The 25,763-nt window shown below is 31.8% G+C and overlaps 1 protein-coding gene across 4 annotated transcripts; it reads left to right on the plus strand.

The window, feature by feature from the left end:
* On the plus strand, positions 1-24,115 carry LOC127732580 (basic salivary proline-rich protein 4-like). Of its 4 annotated transcripts, none has more exons than XM_052241651.1 (12): positions 1-97; positions 1,261-1,278; positions 3,450-3,482; positions 8,048-8,152; positions 11,889-11,951; positions 12,967-13,278; positions 16,546-16,593; positions 17,152-17,184; positions 18,320-18,343; positions 19,500-19,584; positions 22,138-22,208; positions 23,718-24,115. In XM_052241651.1, exons 1-11 carry the CDS (start codon positions 55-57, stop codon positions 22,205-22,207), a joined length of 834 nt encoding a protein of 277 aa, XP_052097611.1. In that variant the 5' UTR covers positions 1-54; the 3' UTR covers position 22,208; positions 23,718-24,115. The 4 variants fall into 4 exon arrangements, with proteins under 4 accessions (XP_052097611.1, XP_052097610.1, XP_052097612.1 ...); XM_052241650.1 differs by having other exon boundaries at positions 5-97; positions 22,138-22,228; XM_052241653.1 differs by having other exon boundaries at positions 8-97; positions 12,967-13,035; positions 22,138-22,228.
* The last annotated feature ends 1,648 nt before the right edge of the window (positions 24,116-25,763 follow it).

Here is a 25,763-nt window from a genome sequence, read left to right on the forward strand (position 1 = left end):
CAAATGAAATATTAGACTATTTTCTGTATCAGGGACTCAACATTTCAAAACAGAATGGCGGAATTTAAAATTGCAATTTTAAGCCTAGTCCTGCTGGGTAAGTCTACCGTAATCATTATTTTTATCTTTTATTCGGTTTTTATTCTTAAGATAGTTTACTAAATTGTACAGTATCTGAACTTAGTATTCCCCGTTTAAAGTGACTTAATGTAAATTTGATATATTTCCTGGAAAACGCAAATTTAACGCCGCCGCATAGTCTTGTTCCGAATTAGGAACCTCCCAATGGTTGTCTTACTTCCCATTTTAATGTATATGGAGGATTAGGTTTTAAGTGCAGATCTTGGTTAATTTCTGTTTTAAGTTTAATTTATTCATATATTTTTAGTAGATTCGAGACGTTGTACGGCTTGACATATTGCATAGTGAACTGTATGTTGTTGGCGGTTGTAATTTGTCTAGATCTCTTTTGGTTATATTTGTCATTAGGTGTTTTCTAATTTAATAAAATTGAGAATGGAAATGGGGAATATGTCAAAGAGACAACAACCCGACCAAAGAGTAGACAACATTTATTTAAGTACATTTAACATTTATTGTCCATACAAAATCAACTTTTATTTGTATTAGATTCAATATTATTACTTTAAGATATGTTAGAATGGTCAATTTGTTTATGTTATATATAAATGAATAATTTCCCAAAACGGACATGTTTCCTTTGTTTTATCATGTTCCAGGAAAGCATTTTCTTCAACCTAATTTAAGTACATTAAACATTTATTGTTCATATAAAATCAACTTTTATTTGTATTAGATTCAATATTATTACTTTAACATATGTTAGAATGGTCAATTTGTTTATGTGTATATATAAATGAATAATTTCCCAAAACGGACACGTTTCTTTTGTTTTATCATGTTCCAGGAAAGCTTTTACTTGAACTGTGTATTACGCATTTCTGGTCAATAATTCGAATAGAGATGATGTAAACATAGTGGCCGTATTTTCTTTCTACATTTTCTAGAAATCACGGCGGGAAATTCTATCATAAAAATGCCATATCCGATGTAACTTCCCTTGCTTAAAAATAACAGAAGAAATAAAAAAATAATAGAGAAAATATTGGTGTACATTTTTTTTCATAAAAAAAATATTAAGACTATTGTGACATTTTTTCTGTGAATTTTTTTTTTTAATTCTAAGGAAATAAATATCATTCCAGTCGTTCTAAATACTGTTTTTCTTCTATTTTACAGTCATTGCTTCTGTTGAAGGTAAGTGATATTTTATTCTACGTTATGGAATTTTATATTTGTGAAATATGTATTATTTGTTTGGTAGAATTCAACAGTAATTGACATGTAACATTTCATAAACTTGTTGTTTTCGAATTGTATTTATTCGCTTAAGTAGGTGCAGATAACCTAAGGGAGTTAGCTCTTTAAATATCAGCTGAACGTTTTAATCCCATACTGTTAGTAAAGTGAAATCAAGCTTCTCAATGATCATAGTTAGTGTTTGTCAAACAACTATACATCTAATGAAATTATTTCTGGTAATTGTGTGGTTCAAATTTCTTGAATTTTTCATATTTTTTGTCAATAAGTCAATCTAAATATTTTGTCATACTTTTATGAAAATTAAACGAGCCAAATCTATTTTAGTTAAAGTGTTTGATACCTCCTTCATCAGCATGGACGCCTCAGTATATCTTCTACCTTTATAGTTTATCATGTTGCATACATAGTATGCTAATCACTATCTCTAGACGTATTGGTACCTGTTGATATGCCTTGACATTGCATGTTTAATTGTTTATGACGACGAACCTGTAATACCTAAAAACAATTTTAAATCATGAATCTGAACTTTTGACTTTATAAAGCAATCTTTAGAGTTGTGATTATGAGGTCCATGTCCATCAAAAGTTACATTAACATAACTTTGTGTTTTTGTTTTATGTTTATACTTGTAATTCTTGATTGTTGTGTTAATACAGTGTTATATATAGTTTGTATTTTTGCTTGACCCATATAGGTGTAATTTGCAAACAGAAATATATGTAATGTAATGGTAAAAATTTAGTCTTAATCAAGCACAAAAAAAATGAGTAAAAACTGTACAGTGTATGTTAGAATTAGTAGATCAAGTTCTTGTGAAAATGGACAGAAAAAGAATGTGTCAGAACGTTATAAATTATAGGTTACTTAATCACAAAAGGCGATAAAATATGGACGGTTTTATCTTTCGTTTAGTACCGAAGACAAAGGGTTGGAAATTTATGTTCATAGTCACTCAACATATTTAAAATACTATCATGTTCTTATTCACATTTTTGCTATGTTAGTCCACTTCCGGTAAGCCGAAGAGAATTCACTCCGTCTTTAAGTTCGTGTATCCTCTAAATTAATGGCATTTCTTTTGGAATGCTTAATAGGTTTTCCGCACTTTTCAAGTGTAACCGAGAGACAAAGAAACTTGCTTTTAAAATATTACTTTTTCACATTTGTTTGTAATGCATGAATCAACTGATTGATATTCAGCATTTAGTCATATGATAAGTTACAAAGTCTTCAGGGTATGGGTTGAACTGGCAAGTGGTGAACTTATTTGAATCTATAAATAAATATCCAGATTTAAACCAAAGGGGGCTATAGGTAAGCACTACGTCCGGCCGTTCGTGCGTTCTAACAATTTTACGGCACTCCTATCGAGAATGCTACATAGTGTTAGGTAAATTGTTACACCATAAGAAGTAAAAAATTTGAGTGTCATTCTAGTTCAGCAACTTTTGCGGAATTTTTTACCCCATAATTTATAAAATTGGTTATACAAAATTTTAATGGATATATTTGTTAAATGACAAGTTATAATTACTCTACAATTTCAAATTAGCACTGGCATTATCATGAAAAAATATCAAGACAAACCAAATCTGTATTCTGAACTCATTGTTTTAAAAAAAATAATCAACGTGTGGTAGCCGATGATATCAGTATATGATTGGCTTAGTTAAAGGGTCATAACCTTTATCAGCTCTCTGGAAAAATTGAAATGGGCAATTGGTTTTAGAGAAATTGACAACTTTATATTTGTATGACATACATGTAGAAATCAGAAATGCGGAGGCACTAGAAGGGGATATCGTTTATCTAAAATGAAAATTTGTTTAAAAATCATTAGGGAATCAGTTTCTTACATAGTTACTCGTGAATTGCCGGATTTATTCAATCTCGATAGTTGATTTATCGAATTTTAAAGTCCTCGACGAGGCTCGGACTTTAAAATTCGATAATATAATTATTTCGATTGGATAAATCCAATAATCCATTGGAAACAATGTAAGAATCTATATTTATATAGGCGTTCAATGTCATGTGAATGACTGTTTCAAATCCAAAATCGATTTCCTATTGATATTTGATTGACATTTATCTATTTTCAGCCAACAACAGACATAAGCGACAAGCATGGGGTGGTATGTACTGTTTTATTTACATAATGTTTAGTATCATCTAAAAATCTTCTCAATGTCATCTGTAAAAGAAAGTTCTAAGTAAAATTAAAATGTAATGTAAAACATAGTTCGAAACCCAGTTGAGAGAACTAAAGGTAGATCAGTATAAGGGATAAAGGAAAGATTTGCTAATTACTAGGAAAGGAAGAAAAGAGTATGCAACTCTAAGCTCTGCCCATTTAAAAAATTCTTTCTTTTCATATATATAAATAAAGAGTTGCAAAATAGGTCTTCCAACTGATTAGAAAACGGAATCAAATGGTAAAAATAGAGGAAACTCCTGTATATATAGCACAGTTACTTCCGGGGAATACTTTTGAACTTTCTTTACAGTGACTGAGAATTAAATCTGCGCGCATTAATCTCACATATTAAAATTGTTAGCATGTTAAATTTTGTATTCGTCGTAGATGATAATTACAAATTATTTACCTTGTTTTATAGCATGTATGCACAAAAAATGTATTGGATAAAATGTAAAAATTGCAATATATTATATAGGTTTACTTATATTATGTTGTCGTTATAATACTAGTAGTCGATTCCGTAATTGTGCCTGTTTATGGAGCTACCATTTGATTTTTATGGGGGGGGGGGGGGGGGGGCTAGGATGAAAAATTTTGTCCTGCACTTTATTTAGTTGTAATGTCTGTCCTGCCTTTTTATTTTTCACTCTATTCGGTCCTGCCTTTTTTTTACTCAAAACCACTGTCCTGCCTATTTTTTTCAAATTTCATCCTAGCCCCCCCCCCCCCCCATAAAAATCAAATGGTAGCTCCCTTAAAGAAATATGTTTGAACGAGTTGTTTCCCCGACAATGAAGAGCTAGCGAAAAGAGCAAATTCTTTTGGGTGTAATATTAGTAATCTTTTAAGTTTTTTGTTCAAATTTTGTAATTACATTTTATCTTTTGTTTAGGTAAAAAGCTTTTGGTGTAATAATAGTTTTTTTAATTTTGGATGTAACACGTCTTCTGATTGGCTGAAAGTGTTTTGTCTATCAGCTCATAGACATAATTTTGTCATGTGACTGCGACGTCATCAACGTTTTTATCATGATTTAATCCTTTTTAGAATTAAATTATAAGAAATGACTTTAATATTTTTTCTGTCTATTCGAAATAACATAGAAAATGTGGTGTACACTTTTAAATAACCCGCTACCCGGGTTATTCAGTGTGCACCATATTTTTTATGTTATTTCTTCATAGACAGAAAAAATATTACAGTCATTCCTTAAATACATGTTAGTTTAATCCGTAATGAATAAGCGATTTATATACTTATTTTGATACGAATTCTGTCGTCATGTAAATTAAAATTGACTTTAAAGTGATGAGAACAACTAATGAATATTTTAATTCAAGCAGACACAAGTGTACTTCTTTAATACCGGGTTTATTTTGTATACACGAAATCCTTTACAAAAAAAATCTTTGCAAGATGGAAAATATGACCAAGAAAAAAAGAGTATGTTATATCTGGCGTGTTTGAAGGTACAAACAAAAGATTTGTCAGTACATTTAATACAATTGACAAGAACGGCGTTATTTTACGACATTGAAGAGTTAATTTATGGCAGAAAACGTAACGGCTGTAACACATTAAGTTTATTTTGTGACATATTCATCACATTTTATGACATTCATATTTATATGTTAATATGATAGGTTACGGGTCATTTGTCGCAGTTTTCTAAATGTGATACTGAAAAAATAAAACTACTGAGTGTACACTATTAAGTTTACTGAAAACTTCCTTTAATACTTACCTTGTAATTAACAAATGAATAATTCGACTGATAGAGAGAAAAAAGGTTAAACATATCAATAAAAAGTATTGCCTTAAAGCATTAAATCCTTTCATATACAATTCAGATAGATTAAGAGTCCTCTGTCCAGATTTATAATGCCGAATTTATAAAGGACCATAAGCCTTTGACTTATTAGCAGCAAAAACTTTATTTTGATATTCATATTTCTTGCTATGTATTTTAATTTAGTATATTTGTTAAATATTTAAAAAAAAGTTAACTCGAAGTCCTCATTTTCAAGACATTATAAATTCGAATAATCATTATCCATATTCTACAAAATGAACATTCTCGAAATTTTTATATGCTTTCCTTTGTCTATCAATAAATATTACTTCTTGTTTTTCCAAAAAGAGTTAGACTTTAATTAAGTTTGCATTTCTAACTTTTTCTTCAATTTTTTTTGTGAAAATTTAATTTTCTATTATTTTTTACTTTTCCAAGTTTATGTGCATAGAGTTTTGTTGATAATTTAAAAAAATGTTAATTTAAGTATTCATAAAAATCAAATGGTAGCTCCCTAAGAATTCTACGTATTTTGTATGAAAACAATCTTTTGGAAAATAATTCGTTGTGACATAATGATAAACTATACTCGGACGTTAATTTATCAATGTCATTGCTATATACAGTTTGTGACATAAATGATAAAGTTTTTGATTTATTAAAAATTCCTGGGTCGAAAAGGTCCTGTCTTGAAATTTAACACACAAGTGTATCAACAGTAGCTAATCGAAACCAATTACCGTTTTTATTATGGGACAAGCTGTCATAAACTGACCTCAACAAATGTATTTATAGTAATCGTTTTTTTTTCTTCAAAATGATTACTGCGGTATTGCAGCTGCAACAGGTAACGCAGATTGAATAATGTACACGGTTGCAAAATCCATTACTTTGCAATGGCAGTCGTAACAGCAGCCACAAACCTGTGTTATAATAGAAGGCTTTAGCCCCGAAGATATGAGAGAACTACATCAGGGGTGGTGTTCTCGAAAGTATCCTATGATTCGTCCTAAGTCATAGATAAGACCAATTTTAGGATGGACTTAGGATCATCTTAGGACACTCTTAAGTTGTGTCTCGAAGCTATCTCAGACGCATCTTATGTTAGGACGTCCTAAACATATCCTATGTGCGAAATTTTAAATAGTTAAAGTAATTGTTTGATAAAACATTTATTAAAGACGAAACCAATTAATAAAATTGTTTACGAAATTTTAAAATTACATGTATTTAATTAAATGCATGATTTCAAATATAATTATAAAATAATATCAAAAAGGATTGTGATTTAAACTGGAAAACAATTTGTTTTGAAATGAAAATATTGAATTCGTAGTGTCATCGTATCGTAAAACACGAAGTTCAAAGTTTAAAATCATGCACAAATTCTTTAAACGAATGAATAACCGATGGTGCGTTTCATTTCATGTTTATCTTCACGTAAAACATTGTGAAAAAAGCATGCACAAAGTTAAGATGAAGATATGATGATCTTAAGACACCTAATTAGGTGTCCTAAAGTTAGGACGAAAAATGTGATATATCCTAAGTTAAGAAAGCTTCGAGAACACGACTTGGGACAAAGACTTGTCATAAGATGGTCTTAGGACACGTCCTAATCCTAAGAAAGCTTCGAGAACACCACCCCTGATTTACATAGGAGTAATACATGATTATTTTATCTTTTCTCTTGTTTTAAAAAGAGCAATTAGTTTTGATTAAACAGGAAAAGTGGCATTACTTCAAATTTTCCAGATACAGTAACAATTTTCAGAGGATATTTCGTAGTTATGGATTAAGGATGAAATCTTAATTGTGTCTATTTTCTGTCATCAAATTAATACCTTATCACTGCATTTGTATGGCAATATGAATCGCTGTATTATGTTGTCTTTTTCTGGTTTAATTGACAAATTCTAAACATTTTGCTGATAGATTATAACACTGCTATGTAAATGGGAATACAGATCACAGAACGTAGTGTATCTTTCTTACAGATAGGCAACAGTAGTGTGGGCTAATCGATTTTCAAGTATCAAATGTGATCATATCAAAGGCTTTAAATGATATTTTAGCGTGATCGTCGAATATATGGATAAAACAGCAGGGCCCGTATGCATAAAGCTACTTAAGTTAAGATTTGTTCCGAACGGACGGATTTTTCTATATGTCCTACGGTAAATTAGTATTACGATTGGATATCTTAACTAAAGTAGCTTTATGCATACGGGCCTTAATTTTTTATTACATAATACAGTTACATTTGTGAATTAACTAAGGATGTTCTCTACTCTGTTTCAAAATAACAAGCTTTTTAAAAGACATTGATAGTATATAAATAACAGACCTTAAAAAGCAGAAAAAAAGTAAGGGTTCTTGTGCTTATTTTGAGATATAAGCCATTGAAAATTTGGCGGGAAATTTTCTATTAGATTTTTCATACAATTAACATTGGCACCTTTTATCTTTCAAAAACTATGTAAAAATAACAAGGATTTTATAAGATTTTCAATTATGGCTTTTAAAACTATATGTAATAAAATTATGAAATGAAAAAGTATAGCTTAGTGGGAAAAATTTTTAATGGCATCACATGGATAAAACCAGAGGATTCCGAATATCTGAAAATTCAAAAAACAAGAGGAGTGAACATCTTGAAATTATGGAACTGTTATTACTCTGATATTATACAAGACAAATTGTTGTAGGAACTGGCCCCAGTTTCCGCATAACTGATGGAGTCCCTGTCGACCACCAGAGCCCGCCTAGCAAACAAGATCCACCACCGCCGCCACCACCCTCCTCCCCTAAAGGTGACCTCTAAATTCATGCAACCACATCCAAAATCCCTTATATAGGCATGCTTTTATTTGTTACTAACATGTCTGCTACCTTGGTGATGGTTTACGATATTTTATTATTATTATGTAACTGTTATGAACAGCTTTCAATATTTATAGATAAGAACAATTTGAAAATAAACATTCTAAAAGAACTTATATAATTAAAAATTACAAAAAGATCTGGAGATTAACATACAGCCGTAAGAAAATCTTCAAATATACTACGCTTATCTTCAAGTACGATAGACACAACGTTTATAGTATGTCTATAAACTGAATATATTTGAATTAATTACTAGTAAGAAATACATCCGATTTGAATTTTTATCATTAGACCTGAATCTTTCGAAAATTCTTGGTTTGTACTTCGAAACATCGGGGTCAATTTACATTAATTTTACTTCGACGGGACTATAAAATTTACTCGACTTAACCGAGTATTCGAATCAACCGAGTTCGACTCATCAGAGGTAATTATGCATTGATCAAACAGGAATTTTACCGGGACCGAGAAATTACTTCGACTCATCCGAGTTTTCGACACAACCGAGTTCGACACAACGAGGTTCGACTGTAATTGACTATCAAAAATCTTCTTCCGCAATAAAGGCAGCAACATAGACATTCCTCTCCTGGGACGTTGACACACATTCCTCTCCTGTGACGTTGACACACATTCCTCTCCTGGGACGTTGACACACATTCCTCTCCTGGGACGTTGACACACTAGCATGTATACATAAAATGATGAAGACATAATCTTTCGGTTAGTTTCATTGAAGTCTGAAGCTGGCAGTAACTGCTAGTAGTCCTTTGTTAATTTATGTATCATTGTCATTTTGCTAAGTTTTTTCTGTTACCTATTCTAACATCGGACTCGGATATTTTCTAAACTGAGTTTTACTGTGCGTATTGCTGTGTGTTTCTTTATTCCACATTGGCTAGAGGTATAGGGAGAGGGTTAATATCTCACAAAACATGTTTAACCCCGCCTCATTTATGCGCCTGACCCTAGTCAGGAACCTCTAGCATTGTTAGTCTTGTGTGTTTTTTTTAAAATTTGGTTCATTTTTGTACCACAATGAGAAAGCCACCAAACAATACAAATTACGAAAAAGACATCTAAAGGTCAAAGTCTTTAATAATATAGAGGTCACTTTACAATACGTATGTCAACCTCTAAAGAGCACCAACGTAAAGCTGATTTTGTTAAGGTCTCAACCCACAGACTTCTCATTTCGATTTATGAAATTAGACGAACGCACAATTAAAATTAGTAAAGACTTTAATCTGTTAACGTTTATATATATATATATATATAAGATCCATTTTGTTACATCTGGTGATCCGTTGATTTGGCAATCGCAAATGGCAGTCAGCAGGGTTTAAGAACATCCGTTGTTCGACCTGTTAGTCAAATGCGTTTTGTTAAAATATACTTTTTTTACTTTTTTTAGTCTTTTTGAAAATGTTGTTTGTGCTGTATTTAGACCCCTCTACCAAGAAATTTGTTTTGCATGCAAACGTATAAAAATTGCGGTTTTTATATATCCAACGCAATCATAGGTTTGAACGTTGTTTTCAATTTAGACTTGTATAAATATATATACATATATTAAGCTTTTTATATCTTTTAATTTTTTTTTTTTATTTTTTTTTTTAATTCAGTTTTTGATTATTTTTAAAATGTCAAATCCTGCTGAGCTTAAACAGAATAGATATAACTTTCTAAAATAAATTTCGTCTAGAGATTTACCACATATTTGTTATTACATTTTCATAGTTCAGAACTGAAATTTGTTCAAACTTCAAATCATCCCGATACAAGCAGTGGTTACTGTGGTATCAGCTAATGAATTTTACCAATAAACACCAACAGACAATCACAATAAGGCGGAATACTTGATGGGGCAGTTTACAATTTAGACAAAGAATTATAATATGTAATATTAAAAAACTATTTCGCTAAAAACAGCCAGTTTGTGTCAACTTCGTAAAATTATATTATAGGATTAAACGCCTTTTTAAAGGAATTTATTGGTGTATAAACTGTACCAATTTACTCACAAACAAATAAAAGTCCGAAGGAAGCGAAGTGAAAATAAATGTTTTAACGTCGAGCCGGTTTGTGTTATTATCGCCGCCATCTTGTTTACATTAGAAACAAAAAGTAGTTCCGTCAACTTTGTTTATCCAAAAAAAAAATAACTTCAAGAGCCACTACCGGAAGCCTTCTCGACCAATCATATAAACGTATTCCCTAATATGCAAATCATATAAGGATTTGTAAGATATGTAATGATATCGCTGATGCATTATTGGCTGCGAATCAACAATTCAACCTCAGTTGAATCCGTGTTGATGCAACCTTAAATTTGATCACCATTAGCTAAAGATTTGTTGCGCGTGTAAAAAGTGAAACAAGGGAGCAACCATGAAGAACCATTTCGTTGACTAATTCGACACATACAAATCATTTTTAAACAAAAGCAACAGTAGTATACCGCTGTTCAATAGTCATAGTTCGATTAAGCAAAAACAAATCCGGTTAACAAACGAGGGAAACACACCAACTATAAGAGGAAAACAACGCGAAACAACAGAAACACTGAACTACAACAAAACCAAACGCCAACATACATAGAAACGGACTGTCTGATAACAACTGCCATATTCCTGACTTGGTACAGGACATTCTAAGAAAAAATGGTGGGTTGAACCTGGTTTTATGGCTAGCCAAACCCCCCGCTTACATGGCAATGTTAAAACGATGATTCACATATTTTTTGTTAATTTAAAATATAAAATCGAACAGACCAAGAAAAACGTCATTGTACGATTGCACGATTAAAATATATTTATATCTGATCATATGACCATTGGAAGTCTACGGATGTCATCTCAATAATTAAGAAGATGACGTCTGGTCTAAAATACGCACGAAATACTGATTAATTACAAAGATTCAATACTTTATTAATGGTTCTTTAAGACTTACTGTAATTTTGATATACGTTTTAGTATGTTATAAACCAAACATTTAAATTTGAGATAAATCGGCAAATTTGACAGCTGATACCCCTTTGACTTACACTAACATGGTTTTATACAATCTACTAAACAATGAATTAATAAAATAGCCGCCTTGCCTAGCGCACCCAATCTAGCTTTGTGCATGTCATTCTGTATAAAATACTTGCCTGCAACCTTTAACTATCATCATCTTTTACCCTTATTTCATATGTTTTTACGTATTTGTGCTTAGGTTTTGGTGTCGATACTCTCAGTCTTCAATACAGTATATTGTTTGAAGACTCATAATGTAAATCAGAAATATTAATTAGTCTAGAGTGTTATATAGTTTAGATGTTTCATTTCTCATTCCTTTCATTTGTGAATGACTTTGAAAGTTTATCTTAGAAATTATATATAAGCTAGTGGCATAGTGGGTATCATTTACTTCTTGTCACACTGTTTATGAATATAAAACAATAATATCTACTTGTTAATCGTTCCAACTACACGTTAAAAAATGATAAATGTATTAATTATAACATGATTGAATTTATAAAGGTTTTAATTTTACCATCGACTTAATACAGTTTTAGGTTTTTCAACTAACTATAAATGTTGAGGAATAAACATACACATTCGATGTCATTTATCTGGTTAATCTATTTCTAATTATTTTCTATGTTTTAAACAGGTCAACAAAATCCGTGGATGACCGGAAGCGGAACCGGTAACAGCGGCCTTGACCTGATGAATAGTAAGTTAACAACATTTCAAAAAAAGTAGTAAGATGCATTTGAAAACTAGGTTTCTCAGCAGTGAATAAAATTGCTACATTGCATTTTATATAACAAGAAATTATTAAATATCAGTATCGAAGTCAAATATATCGAGTTTTTGTACGTAAATAGATATCAGAAGATGTGGTATGATTGCCAATGAGACAACTCTCCATCCAAGTCAAAATTTATAAACGTAAACCATTATAGGTCAAAGTATGGTCGTCAACACGGAACCTTGGCTCACACCGAACAGTAAGCTATAAAGGGCCCCAAAAATTACTAGTATAAAACCATTCAAACGGGAAAACCAACGGTCTAATCTATATAAAAAAAAAACGAGAAACGAGAAACACTTATGAACCACATCAACAAACGACAACTACTGAACATCAGATTCCTGATGTAAATGCACGATATCATGGATTATGATACTTTCGAGTATGTGGAACTGCATATGCATATCGAAAAGAATGTATTAGTAACATTTATACTTTCGGAGATATAGCAAATTGAATTTTCTATAGAAAGAAGGATGAAGGTAAATGTCGCATAACATATTAATAATGTGACTTTTTCAATTGCCCTTTTTTTAAAATGTGTCTAACGAGTTCTCTTTAAAATTCATATATTTTTGCCACTTAAACTGTTTTATTGATATAAAAATTCGGGTCACCGAATTAATTTTTCCTGTATAAGTCATTTAAGTGTCACTGTAATATCTGAAAACATAGAAAACAGACTTCGAGTCACGATGTCACGATTTCTTTTGCTTTCCGAGAAAATTTAAATATTTAGACAAAAATTAGAATTCGGTGACCCCCCTTAAATTTTATATCAATAAACTGGAAGTTTCAGTGGTAAAACATACAATTTTTAAAGAATATTCGTAAAACGTATACAAGTCTAAATATTAATTACTAAATTAGAATTGCTGAGTAAGACAAATGAATATGTAATCTTATAACTCAAGTGTTCCATTCTATTTTTCAGTGATGGGAGGAGGAATGAATAATTTTGGTGGTGGACAAAACAGAGGCATGGGCTCTGGAACAGGACGAGGTAATATAAGGTCTCAAAATGGGTGGGATCATCCACCGCCACCAAGGCATGATCAACATCCGCCGCCGCCTCAAAATCATAGGAATTCACAACCACCGCCGCCGCCACCGCAACAGAACTGGAATCACCCTCCGCCACCTCAAAATCATTGGAATCACCCTCCACCCCCTCAAAATTGGCACCACCCACCTCCCCCTCTCCCAGTAAATCCTGCCCCGAAAAAACCAGCTGCCGATGTTGCAGGTAAATAGTCTTATGAAAATTGTTTGGTATCCTGTAGTTTTCCCAAACCCTTCCCTTTACCACAAGACGAATCACTGTAGTTTTCCCGAACCCTTCCCTTTACCACAAGACGAATCACTGTAGTTTTCCCGAACCCTTCCCTTTACCACAAGACGAATCACTGTAGTTTTCCCGAACACTTCCCTTTACCACAAGACGAATCACTGTAGTTTTCCAGAACCCTTCCCTTTACCACAAGACAAATCACTGTAGTTTTCCAGAGCCCTTCCCTTTACCACAAGACGAATCACTGTAGTTTTCCCGAACCCTTCCCTTAACCACAAGACGAATCACTGTAGTTTTCCCGAACCCTTCCCTTTACCACAAGACGAATCAATATGCATGTATATATTAACATCCAAATTAGTGTATAATTTTTTAAATAGTTCATGTATAACTGAAATGTTCTAACAAATTGTTTATTTGTTAGTGAAGAGTCAGGGTTTTATTAAAACATTTATATCCTCTATAATGTACACGTGTTTTGTGGAACACATCTTCCCTCTTATGTACACGTGTTTGGTGGGACAAACCTTCCCTGTAATGGACACGTATTTGGTGGAACGTATTTGCCTGCAATGTAAACATGTTTGATGGAAACACATTCCCTGTAATGACCATATGTTTGGTGGCTAAATCCTTTAGATAATGGGTTGGTTGTCAGACTTATTTTTCCAGTTTGTTGGTTGTTTTCCTTCCTTATTATCGTTTTGTAATGGTATACATCGATAATCACTAATGGCACATACTGATTTACATCTGCAACCTGTTATTTAATTGTCTTTGCACTACTAATCTGCAAAACACGCATTGAGACTATGCAGAATTTTTATTTGCATATATTTTTGTTATTATATTTTATTTCAGTAGAGTTATTCAGTTGATTAGATTTCTCTATCCAATACAAGAAAATGTTTTTTTCTATAAGAAAGAATAAAATCACGGCACCATTTTCTTTTCAATGTTTTTCTTGAATTTAAAATAAAACTGTAACATAAATGGAAGTATTTCAAACGTATAATAGCGGGTATATTTATAATATAATAATTTTTGAAACCTTTTTATTTATTTATTTATTTATTTATTCATTTATTTATTTATTCATTTATTTATTTATTTATTTTCTTAATTAATTATTTATTCATTTATTCATTTATTTCAATGTGTTTAACTTTGTTCTTTAATTCATTGTTTGATGTGCCAATATTAATGTTTTCTTTTATTCTACATGTTTCATCATCTCTCATATAATGCATTAAAATTGTTTTATAATTTAAGTTAAATTAAGTTACAATATGTTTAATACGTGAACAATATACAATTTATACAAAAGTTGCCCTTTATGTAAAACGGTACATAAAGCTACTCGTGGTTGCACGTGTATAAAGTAATTTTCACTATCTTGTCCAATTCATAATGGACTGTGCCTTTATTTATTTATTTGTTCATGTGTAATGTTCTTTGTTTAACTTAATTATACGTTTTCTACTGATATGTTATTAATGCTTAACAAATTATCAACTTCTTATAGCTTACAATTTGAAGCATATAAAGAATTATAAATGTCTAAGATAACATTCAATATATTACTTTTTGTGTGTACTAAGAAAATTCAAATCATTTCAGGAACATTTTGAAATATATTTCCATTCAATTTTAGTTATTTTATATTTTTACCAACCAGCATTATTTTCATTGTTTAATTATTTAAACTGCTTATCTCCGACTGTTGTAGCATCAAATTACGAATTATTGCAAGATTTGTGTTCTAGGTGATAAAAATTGTTGTGACGACTTTAGCATCGTTGTAAACTTAAGAGATGGCATTTATTTCTGAAATTTACAATAAATGCGAATTTTAAAATGATGATAAATGCTATTGTTATGATAACATTGGAACGGTCTACCTTTCATTTATCTAGCGTGATATTGCTGTAAGTGATTTTCAATTTATCATACGATTTAACTGTCAAATGAAATGTTTTAGCCTACGGAGAAACACAGATAATATTTAATATTTATTGTATATATACTGTATAGTAGCCGTTAGCTATCTATGTTGTGGAAATTAGATTTTCCGATTCATATTTGATATCTTTTAACATTTATGTATTTTATATATAAGAGGAAATTAAAAAAAAAAAAGCACACACTCAAAAGGTCAAGATTAATTTCAGAATTTCATTGAGGACACAAATGACAATATGTTCATTATATATCTTATATTATTATATATTATTTGTTCGAAACCGCTCTGACGACCTATATTTGGAGCCGCAAGTGTCTGTTTTGAAATCTTAAATATCAATTTTCAAGTAGATAAATCCTACATCATTCGATTTTTTTATTGATTTTCTCCACGAATATGTTACTTTTATTCAGTACTATCCTTCTGTATAATAAACGAATGTTGTATTTCCATCCACCCATCAATTACAGTGACGTACTTTCACTTCGAATAAGTTACTATCTCGCATTATTTCCTCACATCATTTGTAACCATGACAGCTTATTTATGCAAATATATTGACATGCGCTATAAGTTTGCTTCCGATAGATTGGATGAAGAGGAAATTTCTTTAATATAAATATGTCACTGGGTCATATGCATAAATTAACTTCAAAAAATATTTGCGCACGGAATAAATTAACGCAGTCATATGACAAATTTATAACGCAGTCATATTACTAGCTAACAAAGCAGTCATGTGACAATTTGTTCAAAGTGAAAGACGAAACAAAAATAGGTTGGGGGGTGGGGTCTATATGTACTGCATTCTAACGTCTCACGACTCCAAATAGTCATAAAAAGTCCATTAGACGTCAGAGCAAACTCGGATTAATATATCATATAATTATAATTATCCTGTATTCTAATTTCTGTTGTTAATATTTTTGGTGTTGACATTTTCACATTTTTATTTTTTGAACATTTAGAATGAAACCTAAAGCTATTTAATGAAAAACATTTTACCCGTCAAGTTCTTTTTGTTTCTCAATCGATTCCCCTGGTCATAATATTTTTTGAAATATTTGTTTAAGCCTAACGCTTATGGTTATGAGACCTCTTCGCATTCAAAGACGGTCATGTTGACCTGTAAAACACTACTAGTATATATATACTCATAAATTATTTTCATTTCAAGCAATATTTGGATGTTTTTCTTCCAATAGTTTGAAATTTGAAATTTGTCGAATTCTTTTAAATTATATTTTCTAACTTAACAGGTACCTTGGCTGCATTAAGACGGCAATTAATGATGGGAATCGGTGTAGGTAAGTCTGTGATGTTGATCAATGTTGTTCGCTTCTCGTATGTATTGTCAACCGGTTTTATTACTTGGTAAACCCTTTTTTGCCCTAGCCATGAATTAAACGTTTTATTCAAAAAAGAGAGGCGAAAGATACCAAAGAAACAATCAAACTTTTAAGACGAAAACGAAATGACCATGCCAACAGTAAACATAACATATATATAGAAAGACTAAGCATCAAGTACCCCACTTACAACCGGGGGTGTTTTGGAAGGGTAAATAGATCCTGCTCTACACGTGGCACTTATTTGCTATGTCACATTCGGGGAAATGAGGACGGATTGTGGTTACAATAATTGACACATACATTTGAATCTCGCGTATGGATCACTTTTCTCCGTAATCATTTAGTTAGCGCATAATTATAACTGATTTTAATTCACAAACATTATGACCTCTGGATACATTCATAAAAGACAATATTTTCTTGTTTTTCCATGCAGTCTGATATTTCCCTGTTTTATCATCTTGACGGAGATAGAACATATACTAATGTTTTAATGGTTCTATTCTTTTCTAGATACACCAGATCACAAGAAAAATTTTAATCCAGGTATTCTTATCTATATAACACACAAATACATATTTAAATACAAATAGAATGTCGTAAATATACCGATATTTAACGTTTTGAGTTAAATTAAAACCGATTATCCCAATTTTAACCAGCTTGACTCAAACTCTAAAAGAGGGACGAAAGATACCAGAGGGACAGTCAAACTCATAGATCGAAAACAAACTGACAACGCCATGGCCAAAAATAAAAAGACAAACAGACAAATAATAGTACAGATGACACAACATAGAATACCATAGACTAAGCAAGACGAACCCCACCAAAAACTGGGGGTGATCTCAGGTGCTCCGGAAGGGTAAGCAGATCCTGCTCCACATGTGGCACCCGTCGTGTTGCTTAAGTTATTACAAATCCGGTAAATAGTCTAATTCGATAAGTCACATTCGTAAAAAAGGAGGGTATTGTAGTTACGACATAAGGAACATATCCGATATCATCTGTGAAACGGTTATTCCATAACGGTCAACCAACTCGTGATGGCGTCCGTAAAATTTACGAAGGGATGACTTCAACTTCCCCATTTGGAACTCTTGGTTTAATAGCTTCCTTGTGAGCAGCAATCCTCTATCAACTTATAACTATTGCGACCACAATACAAATATGTGTCTATTATTGTGGGCTATATAAAGCAATCCATGGAAATGCGAAAATGAGGTCCAGATTGGTCAATTAGCTGTATACTTATATAATTATTAACTTAACTCATTAAGAATTTTATTCATGTGTTACTAGCATATGTTTCTAATGTACATGTAATGATTGCATTTTAACCATCAGGGTTTTACCTTTTGCAATAAATTATTGTAATTTCATAATTTGTTTTTCTGTAAAATAAAGCTGGAATTTGTGTTTCAATACTTGTCATAGATAAACCTAGATAATGAAGATATTTTCATTGACAATCCTGTTTAAATTCATTGACAATCCTGTTTAAATTCATTGACAATCCTGTTTAAATTCATTGACAATCCTGTTTAAATTCATTGACAATCTTGTTTAAAATGCCTTTCGAAACCTTTTTACTTCAATATATTTAGTCAAAAAATAGCTCTATTTGGAATCGCTTTTCTCAAAAAAAAAAAATAATAAGAATTTGCAATTTTTTTTTCAGCTCCAGTAGAACTTCTCCACTATGGTATGTACACATCTAAGTATAATTCGCCGTTTGAAAATCTAATGCATTCTGGGTAATATTTTCAAACGCGTACGCAAAAACGATGTGATTGGTTAAAAACATCATAAACAACGACAATTCAACCAATGACGTAACGTTATTATCATTTTGGGGTACGAACAATGAGTTTGCTTATTTAAGGAATGACTGTAATATTTTTTCTGTCTATGAAGAAATAACATCAAAAATGTGGTGCACACTGAATAACCCGCTAGGCGGGTTATTTTAAAGTGTGCACCACATTTTTTATGTTATTTCGAAAAGAAACAGTCATTTCTTATAATTTAATTCTAAATTTCGTTTTAAACCGGAGTAAACCATGAAAAAACGTTGATGACGTCACGGTCACATGACAAAATTATGTCTATGAGCTGATAAACAAAACAACGTCAGCCAATCAGAAGACGCGTAACATCCAAAATTAAATTTTAGTCCTTTAGATTCTGAAACATCGAATTGTAAATGTTCATACATAGCAACAGAGTGATATTCAAACATTTGTCTAATAGGCTATTTCTCGAATCATGTCTTTCACAAGAAAAGATCGACAATTTCGCCCGCCTTTATAACGTCATTTACCAAAAAGAAGGGGCGCCTGTATTCCTGCACTATTAAAGTTTCAAGCACTTTCAGAATCGTCATTCTGCAGGGTAGTCTAGAAATTTATGTTCCGTGAGTATGTTATTTTAATTCCCGTACGACTCAAGGGGGGGGGGGACCAACTTATTAGATTTTAATTTCTTAAATATTTTGTGCAATATAAGATTAAACTTTTTCGCCCGTTCGCTCAACATGTGTTGGAAGTGACGATGCCTACATTTGGTCACGTGGTGATGGAAATCACATGACAGATTCAACTAACTACCGTATCCTGGAACTGGCGTATTGATTCGACATCGACCTTGTACTTTTCAAATCAAGTACATCGCCTAGGTAGCATAACATAATATAAAATATATAAATTCATAGTAAAAAAAACCACAAACGTTTGATTTCATCTATTTGTCTTCGTAGGATGTCAAATTGTATTGTACTGTTTGTGGTCATTTTATTATAGATTATCACTATGGGTGAGTTGTTCAGTGATACAAGTATTTGTACATTCTTTATGTTATAGGATGTCCACATGAACTGCCTGTCCAGCAATGCGTTGTAAATCCATGTCCGATTAGATGTAAAAGATTCCCAATGGCAAAATGCTAGTAAGTAAAGTAATAAATATTAGTTGCAATAGAACGAGTTTAACTAGAGTAGCATGAATGATGTTCAGACCGAGTTTTCACAACGGTAGCATGAATTGTGGTCAGACCGAATTTTCACAAAGGTAGCATAAAGTATGGTCAGTATAAATGTCTCAATATAGTTCAATTGTTTAAATCGCTTATTTTATTCAGTATATATTTACACTACGTTATTACTGGGAATATGACAGTTGTTTTCCATTTGTTTGATGTGTTTGAGCTTTTGATTTTGCCAATTGTTTAGGGACTTTCCGTTTTGAATTTTCATTGGAGTTCGGTATTTTTGTTTTTTTATTTTTTTTTATATAAAAAATTTATAGAATATGGTTGGTCCCATTGAAGTTAACAACTTAAAACAATCAAATATTTGAAGGATTAAAAACGATCAAATGTGATTTAATAGCAATAATAGAAGTTATAACTGGGTTAATCAATTACACGTAAAGTAACGTATTCTATCCATTTATCTATCATTTAATCAGCACATCAACATTAGCAATCTGATGTTATAAACGATTTCCTCATCTTCCTGGATTTGATACGTCACACTGGATATGCATTAATTTTGAAATTGTGTGACATGTGTCACAAGAGATGGTTTCCAGGTCAAACAACCTGGTCGGAATCTGTTTTAAGTTCAACCAAGTTTTGTTTTCATTTCTGTCAACAATAGCTAAGACCGTCTAAGGTCAACAATGAAATAAGGACTTTAAACCGTAGTTTTAGAGCAATTAAAGAAGTAAAATATCGAGGATTAAGTACGTTAAAGATTGAAATCCGAAGAACACAAAATTCAATTATAATTCTATGTAATATCTCAAATGACCTATTTTTAAAACGGAAGAGAAACGAAAGGTGCAATTAAAAACCACAAGAAAAACATGACTCAAAGAAAATAGAGGACCTAAATTACATATAAGAATTGACAAACGCAAACTATAGTTTTGAGAAGAAATGACGTGTTTCGAAAGGGTCAGCAGTCTCAGTGGATTTTTATAGTGCATTGTTCACAATTGAATTTTTTTCATTGATTGCCACAACTTTTAATAGATTTTCAGTACATTCTTTATATTTTCAATTCTAGAAAGTAGAGGCAAAGATGTTATTTTTCAAAACTGATCAAAGCATCTGTAAGATAATAGGATTACGGTGAAACGTTTAAAAATTAGCGTTATTCGACAAACACCTTACAAATATATCAAAATGTAAAAAAAATAGAAAGAATATTGTAATCAAAAACTTAAAATGCACATCAAAATGGCCCCACCTACAATAAGGCTAATTCTAGATTATGATTGTATTATAAAAAAGTATAACAAAAATACCGAACCCCAATCAAAATCAAACGCTATCAATCAACGTAACAAGTATAAAACAACTTCCATATTCCTGACTTGGTACAGGCATAAACTCGTGTTCCAACATATGTTACTGGAGACTGATCAACACTAAAGAATGAACCAGATTTTAATCTTCTCGTTTCAATAACGACACTTCAGTACCTCTTTTTTATTTTCATGTGAGATATGCATAAAACAAACACCTACAGCCAGACAAAACAATGAAAAATTTAAACATCAGTGTGTTTATGTCCTTAATCTTAAACCAATACGTCTTAGAACAAAAATTCATTAAACCTGATTTAAAAGAAAATAGCGAAATTCAGCCGAATGGAAAGGAAAAAGTAAAATAACAAAAATACGGAACTGCCAGGAAAATTCAAATCGACATATGCATATAAACTGATGATTAAAATAGTGATGGTTGAGATATAAAAAAAAACAATAATTTATCTCCTCTGTCCTTAGTTATTAATCTCATTAGTGTTTGTACGATAGACACGCGTTTCGTCTAAAAAGACTCATCAGTGATGATCGAATCAAAAAAGTTAAAAAGGCCAAATAATAGGACATTGAGGATCCAAAATTTCGGGCCAAATACAGCTAAGGTAATCAATTCCTGGGTTAAAAAATCCTTAATATGTTTGATTTTTTTGGTGTATTAAGAATATTTTGTGTTGAATTTGGTCCGTAATGGATCTTAATGAAATAGCCAATTCCATCTTAGGTCAACAATGGCTTGAGGGAGTAAGAACTTTAGTTGATTCCTAATAATTTGACTACTAAGCTTGTGGTATTACAAGAACTAATAGCCCAACAGCAGCGGTATCGACCCAGTGCAAGAAAATGAAAAACTCACTTTTTAAATGTGTCCGTCCCTTTTTTTTTCTTTCTTTCTTGATTTACAGGAACGCTCAAACCCAAACTCGTTTCTTAAAAAAATGGTGAAATGTCGAAAAAAAATTGTGAAAAATGGTGAAATGTCGAAAAAAAATTGGTGAAATGTCGATAGAAATGGTGAAATGTCGATAAAAATGTGAAATGTCGAAAAAAGTGGAAATACAAAAAAATTATCATTTTCAATTTCTAATCAAAATACAATCCTGTAAGTCAACACATTTTGCACATGTTCTTGAACAAATTGATTTGTTAACTGTATCATTTATTTTTTCAGCACAAATGCATGCGGAGGCTGTGCACCAGAATGGATACAGAATGGAATGAAAATTATTGACTGTGATTAAAGTATGACTCCTATCTAAAAAGTATGTTGCGTGTTGAGGGGTTTTATTTTCTGATTCTCAGTATATCTATTTCGTACTTTATTCCTGCAATTGAAGCAGATTTCTAAAGACGACTTAATAGTAGATGTCCATGATATTATTCAAAACATAGCTTTTCCAAATAATATGATTTAAGGATGTACTTGGGTGAAATTAAAAAAAAATCTAGAATTTAAAATTGATACTATAAGTCAGAAGAGAATTAGTTAAGGAACAAAATAAGCTAAACATATTGATAGGTCATGGAGCTTCTTTTCGAGATATTTAATCTTTTTAAATGGCGGTAAAAGGCTAACTCGGACTTTTACCTTATATTTGCATTGGTATTATTTGGGTCTCAAATCGAAAGAAAAGAAATCTAGAATCTGCTTAAATTTTGGTAAATGACCTTTTATCAGCTATTGAAGTCTTTTATGAAAAGAAAAATGGGTGTTATGGGGCAAAATATTTTACCGTAAGAAAAAAACCAAGGAGTCCGAACATAGACCTGAGTACGTCATTAACCACATTTACATTTCATTAACCAAACAAGAGGCAGTAGATACCAAAGGGACAATAAAAAGATGAATAAAGGCAACAGTAGTATACCGCTGTTCGAAATTCATAAATCGATTTTGAAAAAAAACAAATCCGGGTTACAAACTAAAACTGAGGGAAACACATCAAATATAAGAGGAGAACTACGACACAACAGAAACACAACATTAAAATGTGATACACACAGAAACGAACTATAATATAACAATGGCCATTTTCCTGACTTGGTACAGGACATTTTAAGAAAAAATGGTGGGTTGAACCTGGTTTTGTGGCTAGCCAACAGTGAAATAGAAGTAGTCGAAAATAGACGAGTTAATCGCCAGAAGAAGTACTTCGAAAAGAAAGAAAAAAATAAATACTGAATTACACAAACTCAACCAAGAAATTATGTAGCTTCGGAAGCAGACCCTTCTCCATTGATGACACCCGTCGTGTTGCTCATTGCATGTATACATTAGTTGATAAGTCACATATTGAGAGTTACAACCGAGAAAAAGACGACGGGATTGTAGCTGCGACTATTTAACCATATCCTTGGTCCTTCATGAAAAAGATAATATCTAACATATATATTCCATAACGGCCAACCGAATCATGATGGCGTCCGTAATAATTTCGAAGAAATTATATCAACTTTAAAGTCGGTTCTTAATATTAATATTAATAAGCACATGTAAACGATAGAAGGAACAATTTCATGATTCAATTTTACCGATTGTACCTTTTGACTGAGTGCAGATTCGTATGGCGAGTAATTCTATGGTTGGGTTGTTGTCTCTTTGACACATTCCCCATTTCCATTCTCAATTTTATTATGCATAGCTGGAGCCGCTTACGCTTATGTCATACCCGGTCTCGCCCCTTTTTGGAGTTCAAGAACTTTTGTTTGGTACCTTGATGATTCATATTAAATAATACTATCTTATTGCAGATGATTTTGACTGTCAGTGCGGAATGGTGGACACAAAGAACAATTAAAGTGCGAATGTTTGTTTGCTCAGTCTCCGGACTGTGTCATGTAGTTGTGTTTAAACAGCTATTCACGTTTTTTTACCCGATGAAACATGTTATTATATTTTGTATCCAAAAACAAGAGAACAATGATAAATTTCTATTACAATATCTAAAATCAGTATGCTTTTGACAGTCTCATCATTTAAATTCAAAAAAGAAGAATGAAAATATAAAAACAACTGGCTATGTCTTCTTTGTAAATATCCAATGTTTGAATATATTATTCATATATTTATATATTTTCTATATTTGATATTTTGGAAAATATCTAATTCATTCTAGGCGTATATGTACAATAAAACATATATTTCTTTACAGATTTGTTTTCTTATACATTTATTAGGTATGTACCAAGTCAGGAATATGACAGTTGTTATCCATTCGTTTGATGTGTTTGAACTTTTGATTTTGCAATTTGATTGGGGACTTTCCTTTTTGAATTTTCCTCGGAGTTCAGTATTTTGTGATTTTACTTTTTATTACTACAACAGGATCGATCAAGGTTTTGACGGACTGTCATCTTTATAACCAGCAACCAGAACTTTAATGTTAGCAAGATTTATATAATGAATTTAAAGTCAAAATGTTTAGATTATGAATTATTTAAAATCTAATCTTATTTGTAGTGTTCTGTGCTGTTACACCACTCACGCAAGAATGTTTTATCCTGTCATATTTTTAATGTGCCTGTCCCAAATGAGGAGTCTGTAATTTACTTTATTTTTTACAGCACTGGATCGATACCTCTGCTGGTGGACTATCAGTATCCGAGGGTATCATCAGCTCGGTAGTCAGTACTTTGGTACTGACATGATTTAAAACAAACCTTTCTGAAATTGTCCGTTTATAAATTTTGAAATTATAAAGAAACTAAGGTCTCAACTCCCTCAGGCAAAGTTGGCCTTAGATGGATTTGGCAGTTTTTTAGGTATATTTTGGTCAGATAGCTCTTCAACTGTTTCGGTTCTTATACATCCTCGGCTTTCAAATATTCGGCTTTGAGCGTTCCTGATGAAGGTAAATCCAGAAAAGCGCTTCGGACGCATGAAATTATTTAACGTGTTGTTTTAATTTGTACTGGTTGGTTGCTCAAGGACCATGATCAGTGTTGTCAACAGCAGATTTCGTGAAAATACCTTCTGTAATATTGCTAGACAAGCAACATTTCATGTCTTTCAATTGATCAGTTGACTCAACAACAGTCTACAAAACACAACATAGAATTTACCCTTTGTCACGTCTGGTCATCGATTTAAAGCTTACTACACGGTATCGGTTGTGCTAAATGTTGAGGTTCGTATGGTAGTTGCTTACACCCAGAGCATTTCTTGGTGAATCGACATCATTGAAAATGTTACCAAATCTCCTTTTTTTAAATCAATCACTAAAACAAGCTCGGGCAAACATAGTTAAACTAGAGCTGAGCACGAGTCGTTATCAAACTTTTTATCTCTTGTATCATTTCCTTTCGAACTGTGTCAGCTATTCTGCAAGGTAAAACATTAAATTACATTCTGAAACTATTGCATGCCCCACATCCTTTCAAATACCTCTCTTCCAATTGTGGAATGTATTTTGGTCACGATGTTTTGAAGGCATATGATATTTCAATCAAGTTTTATTACATCTGGTTTTATAACATCTGGTTTTATTAGATCTAGTTGTTGTAACCTGGATTAATATAGGACATAGAGGTCGGCAATATTAAACGCTAACCACATGGCATGCTCTCTTGTTTTACTAAAACATGAGTATCAAGTTTAAGGTCTTTAAAACATCAGCTTGCGCGTGTTAATTGGTGCTATTGAACATCTACCTGCACCATGCATACCTTCATTTGTAGAAACACACAATCTCAATAACATCACTATCATCCTTTTTTGCTGGCGTCTTTGTCAAATTTACTATCAACTACGGATATTTTTTACTGGAGCTTTGTAAGATTTATTTGTTTGTTTGAATG

This window comes from Mytilus californianus, unplaced genomic scaffold (genome assembly GCF_021869535.1).
Source record: "Mytilus californianus isolate M0D057914Y unplaced genomic scaffold, xbMytCali1.0.p SCAF_25, whole genome shotgun sequence".
Classification (NCBI taxonomy): Eukaryota; Metazoa; Mollusca; class Bivalvia; order Mytilida; family Mytilidae; genus Mytilus; species Mytilus californianus.

Coding starts and splice junctions, on each gene's coding strand:
- LOC127732580 (XM_052241651.1), top strand. CDS start 55: ATGGCGGAATTTAAAATTGCAATTTTAAGCCTAGTCCTGCTGG. Junction 8,153..11,888: donor ACCACCCTCCTCCCCTAAAG/GTGACCTCTAAA, acceptor TGTTTTAAACAG/GTCAACAAAATCCGTGGATG. Junction 17,185..18,319: donor CAAGAAAAATTTTAATCCAG/GTATTCTTATCT, acceptor TTTTTTTTTCAG/CTCCAGTAGAACTTCTCCAC.